This window comes from Schistocerca cancellata, chromosome 12 (genome assembly GCF_023864275.1).
Source record: "Schistocerca cancellata isolate TAMUIC-IGC-003103 chromosome 12, iqSchCanc2.1, whole genome shotgun sequence".
In the NCBI taxonomy this organism is placed as follows: domain Eukaryota; kingdom Metazoa; phylum Arthropoda; class Insecta; order Orthoptera; family Acrididae; genus Schistocerca; species Schistocerca cancellata.
Genome location: NC_064637.1, coordinates 128,404,706 through 128,426,646, shown reverse-complemented (window position 1 = coordinate 128,426,646; position 21,941 = coordinate 128,404,706). Strand labels below are relative to the sequence as shown.

General features: G+C 37.1%; 1 protein-coding gene across 2 annotated transcripts in view; it reads left to right on the top strand.

Annotated features, from left to right (window-relative positions):
* LOC126109884 (calcium-binding mitochondrial carrier protein Aralar1) overlaps window positions 1–20,316 on the top strand; it is a 702,128-nt gene extending 681,812 nt beyond the window's left edge. For both annotated transcript variants that reach the window (XM_049914970.1, XM_049914969.1), the window contains exons 16-17: window positions 419–509; window positions 18,161–20,316. In XM_049914970.1, coding sequence (XP_049770927.1) covers window positions 419–509; window positions 18,161–18,350 — 281 coding nt within the window. In that variant the 3' untranslated portion in view covers window positions 18,351–20,316. The remainder of the gene's footprint in view (window positions 1–418; window positions 510–18,160) is intronic.
* Window positions 20,317–21,941: the final 1,625 nt, after the last annotated feature.

The window sequence follows — 21,941 nt, the reverse complement described above, 5'->3', positions numbered from 1 at the left end:
TGATTAAGACAATACACCATTTAAAGCAGTGGATGTGATCAGTCATTTAACTCTGGATGGCGTAGAGGTCTTTTACAGGCTACTCTCAAAGTTCATAATGGACAGCAATTCAAATGAAATTGGCCTTGGCCTATTGAAAGGAAACAACCAGTGTTTGTGTAAGCATTTAGGGAAACCATTTAAATCACAGATTTCAACACATTTCCTCTGCAGTAAAAGTCCAATGCCTTAACCCCTGCACCACCTCAATGGATAATAGAGTTGAGGCCAATCCCACCACCCTGTAGTGAATGCCTTTTCAGTGTTACTCTTTACTTACAATAAAAATCTGCTTTTGTTCAGCACTTCAAACTTTTTGCTGTATTCTCTTTTTCCTGTGCAATGTCTCTCTTATCAATTGGCTTGTATTCGATTTCAGCCCGAGTTTTTAGATCATCACCTCAGTTTGGTGTGACTCTCCTTACTTACGAAGTCCTTCAGAGATTATTCTTCATCGACTTTGGAGGAACGTGAGTATCTGACTGTTTTCCAAACTTGTGTGAGATAATTATCTGTTGTGTAAACATAAGTTTAAGAAAGTGCTTGAGTGAGTCCTGTTTTAATTCAGACTCTGCTTTTTGAACTTCTTGTCTTTTCATTTCAACTGTACAGTTATTAAAAGTAATTTATTTCACTTTATCAGATTTGAAAGTAAAATTTTAGATCCTTCGTAGTTCTTGATTCCCTGGATATTTGTGTGGAGGAACAATACGCTACAGAGGTCAAAACTTTCCTGTGGTGGATAAACACAAATGTCCAAAGCTGGCTGATTTCAATCCTTTCTTGTTTTATCTCAACAGAGGTTCATTGTTGAAGTTGTAATGCCATTACCAATTTTGTGGTCATTAATGAACCACTCAGAACAGTTCTTTTTTTGCTGTATCTGTTGTTTAAATATTATCTGTCTCTGTTGACATTGTAAGTTGTAAAGAACAGAGAACAACCCCTTCCTTATAGTTTTAATGCAAGAAATAAATTTCAAAAGTTTTTAAATCTTTTATTTTCACTGCTTGGTTACAAACTTGCCAGTTCCTTACCTGGGTAAGTACGCCTTTTGTGTGATTTTTGTTACTCTTTGATAGCGTAATGTATTTTGGAATTGTACATGGCCAGCAACTGATTATTTGAGTAATAACACTGAATTGTTCTTTAATTTGCAATACAGTTACTTTCACTAGCAGATAAACTGCATATATGTGCCACTGGCTTGCAGCAATGAGAGCCATAATCACAATTTTGCAGATATATTATTTTGTCTATTACATTTTATGATACTTTTAATGCTATTGTTGCTGTTATTTTTTAAATACTATTGTGCAACATTTCTGGTAAGTTTCTGTTTGTGCTTGTTTCTCTTGAGCAGTTTTTCGCAAGTGAACATTGTATGGGATATCAGACTTCTAAGGGCTTATGTTTATTGTATAATGCAGACTTTACAACATTGCATTTTTCATCCAAAGTGCACAGCTGGCACATTAGCATAGTCCGAATATCTCAGCATGTAATACCTGTAAGTTTCTTTACGTGTCCCTGAATCTGAATGTATAAACATTAAGCAGCCACTGTGTAGATAATCATTGTCAGATTTAGCTACTGTAAGAAACAGTACAGAGGTAAGGACATATTTCTAAAATAATGAGTTTAATGTTTCTTAGCTTGTTGTTAAGCACCTATTACCTTAGCAGCTGAAGTTGCTCCTATCTCTTTAGAAACCTGTAGCAGTAAGACTGTGTACTATCTACCCAGTGGAGCTGATGGTCTGTTGGTATTTGAAGTATACTTTTGTGTGAATTTCAGTGATGAATGGTTGATTTCTAGAAAATAGAATAGACCAAAGTATAAGTTATGTAGTAAAAGTCATGGTTGTCATTGAAACTAATAAGTTGCCTGCCAGGACCAACAGAAAAGGGAGTAAGATGTGACAGAAACTGTCGTTCACCATCATAATCACCTTTGTTCTTTCCAAATATTGTGTCTACGAGGCTCTCTTCCAGTTGTAAATGCTGTTATTGGTCCTCATCTTTTATTTTGTCCTTTATTATTTCCTAAAGAAACAGTCAGATATATTTCATTTGGAATTTTTGGAAGTTGGGGTAAAATTTCTGACAGGCAGTGCTATATAATTTGGAAGCTATTTTTATACTGTCACAAATTTACAAACTTCGTTTCAGTTTTGCTTCCTAAATGTGTGGAGGTTTATTTTATTTATTTATTTATTTATGAAATCTGGCTTGAAAAAGAACTAGTTAACTTTAGGCTTCTACTTTCGTTTCCCTTATATCATTATTTGGCAGAATGAAGTGGTTGTGTATTGCTTACCCTCTACTACTTTTATTACTGCATCACTATACAAATGAAGGCTGATGGCATGACAACTCCTTCTGTAGATATGAGAACTGGTCTTATTTCTCACAGTACATGTGTTGTACTTGGAATATAAACTTGTTGAAATTCTCATCCTGCAGTCCAGATTCAGGATTTCTGTGCTTTCCATAATTTAATTCCCTTCTTTAACATACCTCAGAATGAGATGATTAAACCCAGATAAACTTGGACTTTGCAGTTGACTGTTCCCTGTAACTGTAGACGCTAACATTTTTAACATGTGAGGGAGATTGGTATCAGCATCGTTATTGCTAATGATTAATAATTACAGTCTACAGTTGTCCTTTAGGCTGTGGTTAAGCAATTTTCCACCACATCCTTTCTCTTAAATGAGCTTTTCCTGCAAGGTATGCAAGTATGTGGAGTTTGAAAAGTGAGAGTAAGATAATGGAAAATTGAAGTTGATTGTCACTGATCAGTGGTAGACCTGGATCTGTCATCTGTGAAATACAAAGATTTACATTTGCATCCTGACTTAGTACACATTTCAAATGTTTATGATTGTTCATCAGGTATTCTTCAAACTATGGCTTTGCCATCAAACTTACCTCATTCCATGTAGTGGCATTCAAGCAGGAAGAATCCAAAGCAGTCTCTCACTATTAAAATCAGCATGAGTCAAAGCAATGTTAAGCTGTGACCATCTGATGAACTTTTTAAATGTGATGAATGAATGCTGTAGTTTGTAGATTTCTTTATGTGTTTTCTTTTGCTTTCCTTATGCCTTTTCTTTTGTTTTTCCCTTGGTCTTCTCCTGTGTTACCAATCGGGGTTGGATAGAATTTGGATCAGAGGAGGACAACAGTAGCTAAAGCGAAGGAAATAAAATCAGTAGGATGATGCAAGTAGGACATTATTGAAAGGGGATTTTTTTCACACATTGAGATAATGAGCCACTTTGTGAAACACAGCTTTGTGACTTGGATAGTAGAGAGTACTTTCCATAAAAGTCAGGTGACTGTGTTTTAGTATTATTCTGTGGCACAGTTTTCACTTCTCATGCTCTGCAAGAATAAAAGAATTCCAACCAGTGATATAGCATGTCAAAAATCTGATACTGAAAATAGGCTTATTTTTAATATGCTTGTGAATCTGAATGTAGTTTTTAGTTTCTGAAAGCCGACATGGATGTGCTTGCATGCAGCCCGGGCAAAAAAACATTCAAAAGGTGATGTCAATAGATATTTATAATCTTTCACGTATGTTAATTGCAGTATCAGCCTCAACACGTTATCTCTCATGAATAAATATTATATATCATTTATAACAGTTTTTCTCTTAAAATGTAAAAATGTTGCCTTTTCCTGGAGTTAACACAAAATTATTTTAAACTCTTGTGAAATCTACTGAACAGTCTCTAATGGATATCTTTCTTAAAATCCTGCTTTGAAACTTACCTAATTTGAAGGTTTGACTTTCCAAGAAATGATATTCTTGCATTTGCATGAACATACGGATATTAATTTGGTATTATGAGAAGTAAGTACAACAGAGTTCACAATATGTCTTATTGGGATATCATAACAAAAGATCTGTGTGTTTCTTACTAACTCTCATGGTCATAGTATCATAGTAAATGTGTTTTTTGGCTTTTATAAGAGGTCTTATAGTGTAAAAAAATGAGGAAACACAACCACTTTACCTGGAGCTTATATGTGTGTGTTACGTAGGAATATATAACAGTTGATACATATTCATTACCATCTTTCGAAGTGTCACGATTCTCCTCTCTCTCCCTGCACTGTTCCCTACCACCATCCTCCACTGACATGTGCAGACAACGGGTGGGTGGATTTAGATGTCCTCGCAGTTTGGGTTTCAGAAAGGTTGTTCCACTGAGATGCTGTTTACATGTACACTCACCAGATTTTACAAGCATTGAATAATAAAATAGCATCACAAATAACTTGACATTTTATGGGATTAATGATCTAGCTAACCAATGAATAATGTCATCTCTAACAAAAAGGATGCAGGAAGTTGTACATAGTAACTCAAGCAGTATAGTCCAGGGACAATATTCTATCTGGGGCGAAATCACATATGGAGTTCCCCAAGGCTCAATCTTAGATTAACGACTGTCCCTCATATATGTAAATGGTCTTCCATCTAAAAGGTAGGAGACGAGATACTGGCAGAAGTAAAGCTGTGAGGACGGGGCGTGAGTCGTGCTTGGGTAGCTCAGTTGGTAGAGCACTTGCCCGCGAAAGGTAAAGGTCCCGAGTTCATGTCTCGGTCCGGCACACAGTTTTAATCTGCCATGAAGTTTCGTATCAGCGCACACTCCGCTGCAGAGTGAAAATCTCATTTTGGGATCTTCCATCTAGTATAAATAAACAGAATTACTTCTATTTGCTTGATAACACTACTGTTATAAACAGTTCAAGCATACATACAGAAACAGAAGTAATGGTAAACAAAGCTCTTAAAAGTATCATTGTTTGGTTTACTGCGAATGGTCTCACCCTCCATTTTAAAAAGAAACTGCATTTATAGTTTTGCACATCTAGACGTATTACACTAATAAGTGAAACTGATGGTGAGGAAGTAATAAATACAGTTGAAACTTCAAAACTCTTAGAAGTCCATATTGATGAGACTTTGAGTCAGAAAAAACACATTTTGGAACTCCTGAAACAACATAGTTCAGCCACATTTGCACTTAGAATCATTGCAAATCTTGGGCAGTGACAAATCTGTAAGTTGACATATTTTGAATATTTGTAAATAATCCACTACAGTGTAAAAGGAACAACATGGTACATAATTACAATATCCGAAGGGAAAGTGACATTCATTACTCCACATTAAGGTTGTCTTTAGCTCAAAAACATTGCTGCAACAAGGAATATTGATCACTTACCCGGTGACATAAAACGTCTGACAGCAGCAAAGTAAAATTTAATTCAAAAAAATGTGGAAGTTTCTCCTCCTCCTCCTTATTCCATAGAAGAAATTCTATTACTGTAATATGTAAAAAGTGGTGGGCAAATTAGTAACTTACATGTAACCATATGTACAAATTAATTTGCAATATGAATCTAAAATGATTTGTTCTACATAATTATGATCAATCGTGCAAAACAATCCATGGAATGTGTAACTAACTGATTGACTAACCAACAAACTTAAATCTTGCACCACCTTCCTAAGTTGCCGCTGTAGCCAGTCGGTCAAGATGTATTTCCTGATAGACCAAAATTTGCTTATGAAAGTTAGATCTAATTTAGATCCATCTCTTTGCTTCCCATGTTCTAAATGTTATTGGAAATATAACTTACACAAGAATATTCAACCATTTTTTGGATAACCACCATTCAACAAATGCTTGGTTTCGCTTACATAAAGGATTCTGTATAGAGAAAGCAATAAATATTTTCTTACACACGTTAACAAAGTAATTACCCTGATACCTTTCTCTCTAAGCTTGCCAAAGCCTTTGATTGTTTTGATCATGAAATTTCACAGGGCAAACTAAAATGTGGTGCTATGGGCATCCCCATGTATGTATGCAGTATATCTCAGAACCAGAAAGTCTCGTCACAGGAGTCAAACAAAATTGTAGAGATAGAACAACAAATGTAGTATCATGCAAAATTACCAAAGACATCGGTGTATTTTCAGAAACTGAGATGTTTGCTGGTGACACAAGTAGGTGATAGAGTTTTAACAATGATATTATGAAAAGAATAGATCGTTACTCCCAATGTCCTGGAGATGTTGAGTCTCAGACAAGCACAACAAAAAGACTTTTGTTGTGTTTGTCTGTGACTCAACATCTCTCTGTATGGTGAGTAGTAATCTAACCTTTTCATATGTCGTTGCTGTTACAATTTGTACAGAAACCAGATGGCAGTTATAAGAGTCGAGGGACATGAAAGGGAAGCAGTGGTTGGGAAGGGAGTAAGACAGGGTTGTAGCCTCTCCCCGATGTTATTCAATCTGTATATTGAGCAAGCAGTAAAGGAAACAAAAGAAAAATTCGGAGTAGGTACTAAAATCCATGGATAAGAAATAAAAACTTTGAGGTTCGCCGATGCCATTGTAATTCTGTCAGAGACAGCAAAGGACTTGGAAGAGCAGTTGAATGGAATGGACAGTGTCTTGAAAGGAGGATATAAGATGAACATCAACAAAAGCAAAACGAGGATAATGGAATGTAGTCGAATGAAGTCGGGTGATGCTGAGGGAATTAGATTAGGAAATGAGACACTTAAAGTAGTAAAGGAGTTTTGCTATTTGGGGAGCAAAATAACTGATGATGGTCGAAGTAGAGAGGATATAAAATGTAGACTGGCAATGGCAAGGAAAGCGTTTCTGAAGAAGAGAAATTTGTTAACATCGAGTATAGATTTAAGTGTCAGGAAGTCGTTTCTGAAGGTATTTGTATGGAGTGTAGCCATGTATGGAAGTGAAACATGGACGATAAATAGTTTGGACAAGAAGAGAATAGAAGCTTTCGAAATGTGGTGCTACAGAAGAATGCTGAAGATTAGGTGGGTAGATCACATAACTAATGAGGAAGTATTGAATAGGATTGGGGTGAAGAGAAGTTTGTGGCACAACTTGACCAGAAGAAGGGATCGGTTGGTAGGACATGTTCTGAGGCATCAAGAGATCACCAATTTAGTATTGGAGGGCTGCGTGGAGGGTAAAAATCGTAGAGGGAGACCAAGAGATGAATATACTAAGCAGATTCAGAAGGATGTAGGTTGCAGTAGTAGGTACTGGGAGATGAAGAAGCTTGCACAGGATAGAGTAGCATGCAGAGCTGCATCAAACCAGTCTCAGGACTGAAGACTGGTGTGATGCAGCGCTCTATTGAATTGAATTGAATTTTATTTGATCCTGTAAGATTATATTGTGTACAGTAAATGTACGTGTAATATAGGACATGTCAAAGTATTAACATTCATTATCACTTATTTTTCTACACCTTTAGCTTACATTTTTACATCACTGATAATGAATAACAATATATACAAATGTAATGGCATAAGTATTCTGCAACACTTTAAAACTTTCTCTCAATGAGAGAGTTTTTAAGTTTCTTTGGAAAGTCATTGTGAAGTACACTATCTTGCAGGTTTTTGGGCAGACTTCTTAGTAGTCTGATACCAGAGTACTGGGGTCCTTTTTCTGGCATTGCCAGTCGGTGGGATGTGCTCCGTACTTCATTCTTCCTTCTTGTATTGTGGGTGTGTACACTAGCATTTGTAATCCAGTCCTCACTACCTTTTGTGATGTACATTATTGTTTTGCATATACAACAATGAAAAAGTTAAGATACCTAAATTCTTGAAACATTTTCTGCACATTTCAGAGGTCTTTCTTCTTAAAATGGTCCTAATTGGTTTTATATATATATATATATATATATATGTGTGTGTGTGTGTGTGTGTGTGTGTGTGTGTGAACACTCGTTTTGTTTCTTGTTTGTTTGAGTTTCCCCACACAGTCACTCCATTATGTTACTCTATCCTATGCATGCCTCTTCACCTACTACTGCAGCCTACCTTCTCCTGAATCTGCTTACTGTATTCATTTCTTGGTCTCTCTCTACAATTTGTACCCCCCAAACACTTCCCTGTAATACTAAATTGATGGTCCATTGATATTTTAGAATGTATCCTATCAACTGATCTAGTCTTCCAGTCAGGTTGTATCACAATTTTCTTTTCCCCCATTTCTGTTCAGTACCTCCTCATTAGTTATGTGATCTACCATCTGATCTTAAGCATTCTTCTGTGGCACTGCATTTCAAAAGCTTCTGTTCTGTTGCTTTCAACGTTTCACTTCCATACGTGGCTACACTCCATACAAATACTTTCAGAAAAAGACTTCTTGACACCTAAATCTATATGCGATGTTAACAGTCTTCTCTTCTTCAAAAAGGCATTTCTTGTCATTGGTAATGTACATTTTATATCCTTTCTACTTCGGCCATCATCACTTATTTTGCTGCACAAATAGCAAAACTCTCTGCTACTACTACTACTTTAAGTGTCTCATTTCCTAATCCGATTTCCTCAGCATCACCTGATGTAATTACACTACATTCCATTACCATTATTTTGCTTTTGTTGATGTTTATCTTATATCCTTTCAAGATGTTGTCCATTCTGTTCAACTGCTTTTCCAAGTCCTTTGCTATCTCTGACAGAATTATAATGTCACTGGCAAACCTCAAAGTTCGTATCTTTTCTCCCAGAGCATTAATTCCTACTCCATATTTTTCTTTGGTATCCTTTACTGCTTGCTCAGTGTATAGATTGAATAACATTAGGTGATAGGCTACAACCCTGTGTCACTCCCTTCTCAACCACAGCTTCCCTTTCATGCCCATTGACTCTTATAACTACTGTATGGTTGCTGTACAAGATGTCAATACTCTTTTGCTCTCTGTATTTTGTCCCTGCTACATTCAGAATTTCAAAGATGATACTCCAGTCAACATTGTCAAAACTTTCTCTAAGTTTACAAATGCTATAAATGTAGGTTTGCATTTCCTTGCTTGACCTCTCTTGTAAGAGAAATCGTAGGGTCAGTATTGTCTAGTGTTTTCCTATATGTCTGCGGAATCCAAACAGATCTTCCCAAAGGTTGATTTCAGCCAGTTTTTCCATTCTTCCTCTGTAAGGAATTTGTGTTAGTGTTATGCAACAGTGACGTATTGAACTAATATTTTGGTAGTATTCACACATGTCAGCGCCTGCTTTCTTTGCAGTTTGAATTATTACATTCTTCATAAAGTCGGAGGGTATTTCGCCTGTCTCATACCTCTTGCACACTACATGGAAGAGTTTTGTCATGGCTGGTTCTCCCAAGGCTATCCGTGGTTCTAACAGAACATTGTCTACTCCCAGGACCTTGTATTGACTTAGGTCTTCCAGTGCTCTGTGAAATTCTTCTTGCTGTATCGTATCTCCCACCTTATCTTCATCTGTGTTCTCTTCCATTTCTGTGATATTGCCATCAAGTACATCTCCCTTGTACTGATATTCCTTCCACCTTTCAGCTTTCCCTCCTCTGCTTAAGACTGTATTTCCCTCAGAGCTCTTGATATTCATACACCTTCTTCTCTTTTCTACAAAGGCTTATTTAGATTTCCTATAGATGATTATCTTTTCTGTCATGGTACATTCTCGTAAAGTCTTACATTTTCTTGTAGCCATCCCTGTTTGACCATTTTTAGGCATTTGTATTCACTTTCACCTACTTCATTTACTGCATTATTATATTTTCTCTTTTCATGAATTAAATTCAATATCCCCTGTGTTATTGGAGGATTTCTACTAAGTCTCATCTTTTTTCCTATTTGGGCCCCTGCTGCCTTCACTATGTCATCTCTCAACACTATACATTCATCATCTACTGTATTCCTTTCCCATGCTCTGGTCAAGCATTACCTAATGCTACCTCTAAAACTCTCAACAACCTCTGGTTCTCTCAACTTATTTAGATTGTATTTCCATAATTTTCAATCTTTTTGCAATTTCTTCAGTTTCAGTCTACAGTTCATGACCGATAAATTGTGGTCAGAGTCCACATGTGCCCCTGGAAATGTCTTAAAATTTAAAATCCGGTTCCAAAACCTCTCTTACCATTATATAATGAGTCTGAAACCTTCCTGTGTCTCCAGGTTTATTCCACGTATACATCAGTCTTCGATGAGTCTTAAACCAAGCGCTAGTGATGATCAAATTATGCTATGTGCAGAATTCTACTAGGTGGCTTCCTCTTTCCCCAGTCCATATTCACCTAAGGTTTTTCCTTCCCTTCCTTTCCCTACTATTGAATTCCAGTCCCCCATCACTGTTAAATTTTCATCTCTCTCAACTATGTGAATAATTTCTTTTCTCTCATCATACATTTCTTCTCTCTCTTCATCATCTACAGTACTAGTTGACATGTAAACTTGTACTACTGTGGTGGGTGTTGCCTTCATGTTCCCTATGCTGTTCGTATTAGCGTATCCACATTCCTATTTTATCTTTCATTACTAAACTTACTCATGTATTACCCCTATTTGATTTTGTATGTGTAATCCTGTACTCACCCGGGTATAAGCCCTGTTACTGCTGCCAATGAACTTCACTGATTCCCACTATGTCTAACTTTAATCTATCCATTTCCCAGAAACCTGCCCAGTTAAAGGATTTGACATTCCATGCTCTGATCATTAGAACACTAATTTTGTTTCTCCTGCTGACACATCCTCCTGAGTAGTCCCCACCCAGAGATCCAAATGGGGGTACTATTTTTTTCATAATATTGTTTTTATTCCAAACTGCACTTTCCATTATTTGAACACTCTTTCATTAACACGACACAAAACTGAGTCTTCCAGTCCCCAAGTTAAGTGGTTTTGCTGTTTCCTCTTAATTTACGCTTCTCACATCAAATTAAAACTAATTGGATTTCTGTGGTTGGGAGCTGTCAAGTGAATTAAAATACATTCACATAATTACGGAAGGCTAACATATGTTATTAGTTTCAGTTTTCTGATTTGATTTTATTTCCACATTTTTGGCAGTCAGTCGCCTTGCATAATAATGAAGTTACTTTTGTTAGTTTGCTTAAATAAATGCAGCTTTTATTAATCTTCTCCCCATAGGCAGTCAGTTTATCAGAAGTGAAGTGTTTCATTCTGCACTATTGGCTAGTTTCATTTGTCACTGAATTTCAAGTGCACATTTTAATCTAATGGCATGTATGGAATTATGCCATAATAAAGAACAAAACATGAGATAATACTGTAGTGGTCCACCAAGAAAATTTGCATCCCGAAAACCGCACTGAAAACCTTAATATCAGGTTGGGGCCTACTTTATTGTGAATATGGACATATGATTTTGCACTTTAAGCCGAATTATGCATTTTAGTATGATTTTCAAAATTCTGATGCTCTTGGAGTATCCTATTTCTTTTATGATGTCATGTAAGATCTCTTAATACTATATACGTACAGGCTTCCTACATCATTGTAGCTGCCCACAAGCAGTAATGTCTGTTCTCTGGCGCTCTCTAGCAACTGCTGAAATGAAGCTATTTCTAACAGATTATGGGAAAATATTGCAAATGCTACTTTGAAAACCGTTAGTTTCAAAGTAAATTTCCTTTTACACAAGATGAATTATGTTACGTGTGCGAATGTGCAATGAATTTTTTTTAAATCACAGAGCATTTTACTCTCATTTAAAACTTAACACACTGAGGATTAGCCACTTAGAAGAATTTCAAGCCCAGAACACCAGACATTGTCATTATTTAAAATTTTAGTGGCACATTTGATAATGTATTTTAAAGTATAACACATGCAAAAAAGAGCAATATTATATGTGAAAGCTCAACTTTTCTTGTAGCTACACCATGTACTTTTATTCAAACTGTTAACTTTCCCTATCTGTGTGTTCACACTACTTAACAGTGATGTTGCTGTTGGCTGACTACGTCACATGTCCCATGCTCTGAATATCTGCAGTCATTGGCTGGCAAGATCATGTGACATGAGCTATGATTGGCTTAAAAAATCGCATGTTAATCTCGATTTCAATGCTTCAGAAACCGACATGCTGTTTCAAATCTATACTTTCGTAATACAAATACAAAAATATGCTGTGTATCGTTATATGAAAATATGGAGCATAAACATTGCTGCACATCACAATCTTTCCAAAATATTTGTTTTTGCTGAGTATTTTCAGTCTCTGAAGTTCCATGCTGGTGTATAAAACCTTTATTTTTACAGCTCCAAGGGAAAGTATATTGTCATTTATCATGGGAGAGTGTATTTTTCACATTGGAAGAAGTGTATTTTCACGTGGGGGGAAAAAGTGCGTTTTTAACCTGGAAATCCAAGAAATTCCCCCCCCCCCCCCCCCCTCCTTGTACACATACGGTACATCATGTTAAAATATGCAGTTAGAAACTATCTTACTAGCTACTCTTCCTATAGTTTTCAGAATATTTGAACTTAAGGGTTTAATTCCACTGAGCTCAAATGCTTTTATTATACAGGTTTTAATTTTACAAGAATATAGGCAGCTGACAGTAATCTGTGAAATAAGTTTCATTAACACTTAGGATGAAGTGGTGGACAAGCAAAGCAGCAGAGTAATGTAAGGAAAAAAGCAGCAGCTCTTTTGAAAATAGCTGAATTTCTATGAATATGTATACCACCATAATCCGTAAAGCATTTAAAAAAAGCAGTCTGCAAGTGATTCCCATAATTAATAATGTGAATATATTAGATATAGTTACAACTTGTCATTCGTATACTTCACAGAAGTAGCCTGCAATATTGCGTCTGCCTGTGAATCTCAAACCTTGCTCATTTCATATCCCTGAACACACTCATTCATGGTGGGATTTATTTAATGTAATGTGTGGATGGGTGACCATACATATGCGTGTAAAATCACAAGTAGACAGAATGACTGGCCAACACTTCGAAAGGCAAAATTCTAAGTGCTGCATACAATAGCACCTTGCCTCCTGAAGTAAATTGACGGTCAGTCACTTTGTCGGTTTGTAATTTTAAAGTTTTCTCATGTGACTTTTCCTTTTATATACATGTATGTATGTATGTTACTTTTTCCAGTGTGACACACATTAGACGAATGGTTGCTTTTCCTCATTTCCAGTGTTTCCATCATAGAATTAGTGAGGTTTTGTTTTTTTCTGAAATTATACATTACTAAAGTTTTTGAAACCTTCATACAGCAATTTAATTGTTTAATAAAGATTTTCCTAGACTTGTTTTGCTGTTGTTGCAGCAGTTGGATTTTTTCAGTGCTCTGTCCATATACTGTATAGTTAGTTGTAATTGTGGAAGCTAAATCGAAGACGTACAGAATATAGACAATTGTTCCCTAAAATAATCTTCATGTATTGCATTTTGGAACACTTTATTACATATTTATTTTGGAATTTCTAATAATGTTTCAAAAACTGCAGTGCATGTTGGAGAATATTGGAATGGAGGGAATGGATAATTACATGAGAAAGCAAGTGCATTAACTTTCTGCAAGTTCACTGCTGATTTATTTATTAGCTGATTTCGGATCACAAGACAGACATAGTGTAGGCTTAGTGAGTTTGCTTCAGCTTGTTCTTAAATGTAAATACTAAAATTGTCTCACATACTTATGTACATATTTTGCACCGGAGCATTTGTGATTCACATGTTATATACAGTCAGTGTTTATAGGTTTAAATAAAATGACAATGGGATACTTATCTTGAACTACTGCTGCTTCCACTGAAAAAGTATTGAGTATTTTCTGGAATAAATTGAGACAATCTTAAATTAAAGTAAGAAACAGTGGTCCATTGTACATGCTGTGAAATTTTGCTAAATTGATCACTCCTTTAATTCTTCTCTATTTCAGTGATGTATTTTAGCCTTATAGCCTCATGTGGTATTTTTTTTTTTTAGTTGTATGTGGTTGCTGTACATGATAAAACTTTCTAACAAAAATAAAATAGCTATAATTTATCCATGTCAGACTGTCCAGAGGTCCTCCAAAGCTTTTGAAATTTATTTAAAAAATAAAAGGACTTGAAAAAAGCCAATTTTTAGGGTGCTCTGTATATTTTATTTGTAAGCATAATTTCCTAACATAAATCGTGCTCTATATAGTTTTATATACAAGGTGCAGAAAAACAATTTGATCAGAAGTGTAGGGTAAGAAGACAGCATCAAACGAAAGAATTTGAGTGTAGAAACTAGGGGTTGCATATTTACGTTTCTACATGTGTCATCAACAGCTCTGCTGTGAGATGGTCTCAAGTCTGAAATTTGTTTGTATTTTCCAGATGTAAATAAAATTGCACTGTACTCACTGTTTTTACAAGTGATTGAAGTGCAATGCAGAAAATTGGTTTTAAGTATCCTTTCATTGTTTTTAGTAGGAAGAGCTATCTGACTAGAGCAGGTACCAATGAGTGAGTGAGTTGCAACGTGGAATATGGTTTCACATTTCTTTTTTTTTTTTTTTTTTTTTTTTTTTTCCCCTGTGCTAACCTCTTCACCTCAGAGTAGCACTTGCAACCTACGTCCTCAATTATTTGCTTGACGTATTCCAATCTCTGTCTTCCTCTACAGTTTTTGCCCTCTACAGCTCCCTCTAGTGCCATGGAAATCATTCCCTTATGTCTTAGCAGATGTCCTATCATCCTGTCCCTTCTCCTTATCAGTGTTTTCCACATATTCCTTTCCTCTCCGATTCTGCGTAGAACCTCCTCATTCCTTACCTTATCAGTCCACCTAATTTTCAACATTCGTCTATAGCACCACATCTCAAATGCTTCGATTCTCTTCTGTTCCGGTTTTCCCACAGTCCATGTTTCACTACCATACAATGCTCTACTCCAGACGTACATCGTCAGAAATTTCTTCCTCAAATTAAGGCCGGTATTTGATATTAGTAGACTTCTCTTGGCCAGAAATGCCTTTTTTGCCATAGCGAGTCTGCTTTTGATGTCCTCCTTGCTCCGTCTGTCATTGGTTATTTTACTGCCTAGGTAGCAGAATTCCTTAACTTCATTGACTTCGTGACCATCAATCCTGATGTTAAGTTTCTCGCTGTTCTCGTTTCTACTACTTCTCACTACCTTCGTCTTTCTCTGATTTACTCTCAAACCATACTGTGTACTCATTAGACCGTTCATTCCGTTCAGCAGATCATTTAATTCTTCTTCACTTTCACTCAGGATAGCAATGTCATTGGCGAATCGTATCATTGATATCCTTTCACCTTGTATTTTAATTCCACTCCTGAACCTTTCTTTTATTTCCATCATTGCTTCCTCGATGTACAGATTGAAGAGTACGGGCGAAAGGCTACAGCCTTGTCTTACACCCTTCTTAATACGAGCACTTCGTTCTTGATCGTCCACTCTTATTATTCCCTCTTGGTTGTTGTACATATTGTACATGACCCGTCTCTCCCTATAGCATACCCCTACTTTTTTCAGAATCTCGAACAGCTTGCACCATTTTATATTGTCGAACGCTTTTTCCAGGTCGACAAATCCTATGAAAGTGTCTTGATTTTTCTTTAGCCTTGCTTCCATTATTAGCCGTAACGTCAGAGTTGCCTCTCTCGTCCCTTTACTTTTCCTAAAGCCAAACTGATCGTCACCTAGCGCATTCTCAATTTTCTTTTCCGTTCTTCTGTATATTATTCTTGTAAGCAGCTTCGACGCATGAGCTGTTAAGCTGATTGTGCGATAATTCTTGCACTTGTCAGCTCTTGCCATCTTCGGAATTGTGTGGATGATGCTTTTCCGAAAGTCAGATGGTATATTGCCAGACTCATATATTCCACACACCAACGTGAATAGTCGTTTTGTTGCCACTTTCCCCAATGAATTTAGAAATTCTGATGGAATGTTATCTATCCCTTCTGCCTTATTTGACCGTAAGTCCTCCAAAGCTCTTTTAAATTCCAGTTCTAATACTGGATCCCCTATCTCTTCTAAATCGGCTCCTGTTTCTTCTTCTATCACATCAGACAAATCTTCACCCTCATAGAGGCTTTCAATGTATTCTTTCCACCTATCTGCTCTCTCCTCTGCATTTAATAGTGGAGTTCCCGTTGCACTCTTAATGTTACCACCGTTGCTTTTAATGTCTTTTGACTTTCCTGTATGCTGAGTCTGTCCTTTCGACAATCATATCTTTTTCGATGTCTTCACATTTTTCCTGCAGCCATTTCGTCTTAGCTTCCCTGCACTTCCTATTTATTTCATTCCTCAGCGACTTGTATTTCTGTATTCCTGATTTTCCCGGAACATGTTTGTACTTCCTCCTTTCATCAGTCAACTGAAGTATTTCTTCTGTTACCCATGGTTTCACACGGCATGAATTAATTGACATGCTCTTGTGGTCTATGGCACTACACATGACATTGGAAGGGCAGGTTGTAGGATTTACCAGGAACTTTATACAAATTGTAAGCTGTCTCAGAAAAATATTTTTCTGACAGCTGACACACACAGAGAGAGAGAGAGAGAGAGAGAGAGAGAGAGGCCTCTTTGCAGGCTAATAAGCACAATACAGGCAGGAGACACACTGTTCATACTGGTCAGCTTGACAAAGATGTTTTACATCAAATAGATAGAACAAGATCTAATGACAAGTACCGGATGAATCACTTGTGAACATTTTTGGTAAACATTTTTGGAAACAGTGATCAATAGAGTATTATATTTTAACTAAAGTTCAGTCTTGATCACAACCTATGTTATTGAGACATAAGTGTTGTGATCAAGACTGAACTTTAGTTAAAATATAAGCTTGTGAACATGGCATGGACCATCATCACACCTGGAATGTCCAGTGGCAAAAGATACGAGCTGTGGGTCCAGGCGACTTCCCTGAGTGACTAGTTCCAAAAATGATTAGGATTGCTTTACCTGTGAAGGCATTCCCAATTTGCACACTACAGAACCCTCATGGAATGTATGTCCATCATCATCAAGAGTGATTTGCTGTAATTGAGTGGGAACTTTCGACATTTTGCACATGCTGTGTTATATCACCCAAACAGGGCCTTTGCTGCAGATGGGTCAGACAAGATGGACCATCATAGTGGCCTCCACGTTTGCAGACTGAACACACTGAATGTTATGCTGTGGGATACCCGGAAAGAGAGCGTGTATGCAATGCCATTTGAGGATGAACAGGACTAGGCGCCTCATGTTATGGCAGCAGCAGAAATAATTCATACTACTACTAATGTATTTCAGAGAACTTGCAAATTTGTGCATCATTGTTATGTTTTATGCCAGTGCGAAAATGGTGGTCAGTTTGAACATTTTCTACGACATACTCATGTTAATTAAGTGACGACAAATTTGTTTACAAGAGAATACTTGTTTTTCATTTACTTTGACTTTTTTGTAGTATGTCAGCTAAGTATGATACATATGCATGTGATGCATTAAGTTTTTCTTGTTGTGAGGATTAGTTTTTTTTACATATATATTTTCTGTGAATTACTTTTCATTTTGAGTAAAGATATCCATATGTGAGATTTCAGTTACATTCAGCCAAAAATATGCAACTGCGACCTCTAGTTCCAAGTCAGATTCCTTTGTTTGATGTGTTTCTGCCCTACACTTTTGGTCAGATTGTTTTCCTGCACCCTATGTAACTGGTGTGTGTAGGGTATTAAGCAGGTATTTCCAGTGGTAATTAAATCTTGTCCCCTTGTAATGCAGGTTCATTTCTCAACATACATGGAAGTTTTGAATTTGAGACAGTAATTTGGTAATTAAATGTCATGGTTTTATACAAAAATAAAGTAAAATATAGCACTAAATTTATTTAAATGTGGGGTCATTTGAGACAGAAAATAATATCTCATTGTAATATGTGTGAATAACAGTACATCTGTGGGCATTGGTGCCTAATAATAGATATTGCCTTATAGTTGATGGAAAACTGCTGTTTTCTTTTAGTATTATCAGAGTTTTCAAATGGCCATCGTGGCTTAATTAATCAGTGAGTTAACAAGGATATAACAGGTTACTACATATTAATGACATTTTAAATTTTTTAATATATTTCACTGTCAGTATCATTAAAATACTGAAAGGTTGAATGTCATATAAATATTGATTGTTTCCCTGCTGATAATTTCATTTGTAATCAATCTTTTTACTTGTTCATTGCCATTATGTCTAAATTGTGTATTCCTGTTTCTCTGGTAATTTCAAAATCCAGACGTCCAGCGGGGTCGGAGCTGAACGTACCCGCAACCGGCGTGGCTGACGAAATGAAGTCGACAAACCCGGACCACATCGGAGGTTACCAGGTCGCACTGCCTATATTTGCCGGTATCGAGTCCAAGTTTGGACTGTGTCTACCGAGGTTCAAACCGGGCGTCGTGCACGCCACGAGCGAAAAGTCATAGAGAGGGCACCGTAGACTGGGGGCAGCTTCGGAGCTGCGCCTGCACAGCCCACAGCCCTCCTAGCAACTTCTGCTCTCACAAGAAGCCACCCCTCCGCGACACGGGATGTGAGTTCCGTCATGAGCAGACGAAGCACGACCACAGGCCTCCAGCGAAGAAACAGGTTGCCAGCAGTGCTCAGAGCGGCTGCGGCTAAACACTTCTCCACAGCACTGTGCCAGGACCTGTATGCCAGTGACAGTATAAAGAGTTGCCCGCAAGCACACTGTCGAGGCATGTGCCCCATTTTGTGACTGTACAGATTGTATTTAATTTGTGTTTGTAAGGACAGTACATAGAATCATGCAAAGCTTGTTTTGTACAAAGTATTTATTTAAAAGAAAAGAAATATTGATGATATGCATTTTGTTCTCCCAATATTGTACTCCTTTAATTTCTTGTTCTGATACCCACCATAGTGTTCATTTTGTTTATGTAAACAGTTTACAGGTTGCCACTAATGTAAAATTAGTTTCTGGGGCATCGTACTGATATTCCTTGGGTGTGCGTTTAATTATGATACACTGAATACGATTAATATTACACCCTGAAACACAAAATCAGTTATTACTGCTACAGCTGCTTAAAAAAGTATTGAAAATAATTTATTTGAATACAGATTAAAGCTGTGCATACAAATAAGTTTCTGGTACTTGACATTTCCTATAACAATATATGTGGCCATTCGTATGTATGCCTATGGAAAGAAAATGATAGAGATTGTACTACAGTTAATGTAACATATATTTGAAATGTGAAAGGTTCATTGCACTTCACAAATTGCAGTTCAAGAAGACTGTTTTTTCCATCTGACATTCATTAACACACACGCTAGTAATATTAAAACCTTGATGTAACATTGGTTTTAAATCAATGGTGTTCCTTTATACAGTGAAATTTTGTCTCAGTTGCAGAGTAACAAATGCTTGTGTGTAATTGCTTTGTAAGTTTTGGTGTTAGAAGGGAAAAGAGCAGTTTTGAGAGTGATAAAATATGGATATTTGGGACCATTTTCTTTTTCCTTGGAATGGCGCATTATTTTTTTAAGAAGAAGTAATTAGTTTTTCTGATGTAATTTAATGAAACATGAATAATTTTACGTAATATAATACCACTCTTCCTTACATGTATTTTAATGTTAATGTTTTACACATTACAAAACACAAATTTTGTATTAAAAGAAACATTTTACATGGATTTTTGTCTAGTCCCATTTTCTGTGTCCTGAACTATGCATTTGCTTTTATTTATTGTTTAGCCTAATCAAAAGTATTTCAGTCTTTCTTAAGTAATTCAGTTTTTACTGTTTCCGATTGTTTAATTGTGGTAACCTTGTCCCATCATCAGTTTCACATGCAGTATCAGACAGGACCAGAAGAGTACCTGTGTAGTGACAAAGGCTAGGGTTTGAAAGGAGCAGTAAGTGCTCAGCCTAACTATTGTCAACAGTTTATTCCTGAATATTGAGGGACAATTTAATCATGAGATCAGTAAAAACATTGTGTGTAAAGTACTTTATCATTATCCAGTGCTCTACATAATGGAGAGAAGATAAACCAACTTGCTGGACTACAAATTGAACATCACTGTCGTTTTGGTTGTGAGCATCCTCAAGTTGGGTTATCTGTGTTATATGTGAGTGATATTTCTCTGCCACAAGGATGACATTAAATGCACTGACAAGATCTTTGGCCTGTTCTTTTCACATTGCTTCTTTCAAACAGTAACAGCTCATGACCCAGTGGGTTTTTTTTTTGTTTTACGGGTGGCGTGTTCTTTTGAGCAGCGGTTTATAGAGTGTATATACTGATTAGTTTATGTACTTTGTTTTTATATAGAGAGAATTATAAAATTAAACAGAACTGTTACACATTTTTTGTGAAAACTTTAAATAAAATGCATTAAATAAATCTTTTATTTGAATGTCTTTAATTTCAACACACTTTTAGAATTTTACAGTTTATTTTAGCAGCAGTTGTACAGTTGCGAGGCTAATCCTGTTTTCCTTGCATTGTTGAAAGTACGCATGGTTCCAAGCATTATATGTATAATTGATTGTCATGATTTTGTAGTGCCAATATAGAACCTGCAATACCATCACACAATAAAATAATCAACTGAAGTAAAACAAATAGCTATCTGATTTCAATGTGCTTGACAACTTGGCCACAAAACCAAAAGCTTGTAAGCCATTGATCTGGCTGTGACATCCTGAAGGATGTAAAAGCTGGCTGTTGGACCCACTGATTGTTAGCCTTGGAGACTCACATTTCGATTTTACTTCCACCCACCTTTGCAGTGATTGTGACATTCTGCTTTTTTCCGCAATTAGGGCAGTAGCTGAGCCATGTGATTTTGCTGATTAGTCATATTTCTCACATCAGGTCATACACAATAGCTGAAGCTAGGAAATTATTATAAGTAGATTGATACAGACAAAGAAATAAAAAAAGATCTCTACTAGTCAAAATCGAACAATGGAAAAGTTGGGATGGGCAAAGAACAATATGAATTAAGATGGAGAGAGATGACATTCTATCCACATTCCTTCAGAACTGCAGCACATTCTCCCCTATTTGTTTCACCTGGTCCTCATCAGCACAAAAAGCCACCTTCATCAGTGTCGATCTCCACCTCACGGATGGCTCCATCAGTACCTCTTTCCACTTTAAGCCTATCACCCACCAACAATACTTCTATTTCAACAGCTGCCACACATTCCATGCCAAGAAGTCCTCCGTACAGCATAGCTTCACGTATTTGGCACATCTGCAATGACAAACAATCCCTCTCCAAATATGCTGAGGCTCTCGCCGAGGTTTCCACTGCCCAAAATTGCCATACACGCTGTATTCCCACAAACAGATCTCCCATGCCTTGTCTCCCAGTCGTTTATGATCTCTCTCACATACTGACTGGCCTCAAAAGAGCCACCCCCCCCCCCCCAAAAAAAATGACTCAGCACCAACCCGAATGGGTTTGAACTACCTTTTGTTGTGCCTGAAATGAGGAATATCCTCTCCATCCATCCCACAGTGGTATTCTGCTGCCCACCCAACCTATACAAAATATCCTTGTCTGTCTCTGTTCCACTTCTGATTCTTTTTGACTTATGGTTCATGTCCAAGAAAACACCTAGGTGATTGCTGAGCACGCTACACGACACTGTGTGCTCAACTTTGACTGCTTTGCATACTCTGCCGTGCGGATTCTTCCCACCAACAATAGCTGTGGGGGACTCTCCCTGCAACATACCCTTGGTTTTTGTAAACACTGCCCTGCCATCTTTTCTCAACCTCCACTAGTCTCTGGCCTCCATCCACTTAATCCTCTTCTCTGCTCCCATGTCAGCCCTATACATGGTGTAGTTATTTCCCTATCTTTCCCTTCCTCTTCTTCTCTCCTCCCCCACACCCCACCCCATTGTAGCCTTCTGATGTCTGTACCCACTGCACTCCTGCCTCCACCCCCCAAGGGGGCTCACGTCACTTTGGTGAGTTTGTGCTAGACTACCATGAAGCCCCAGCCTTTGTAGCACCTTTTCCCTTTCTG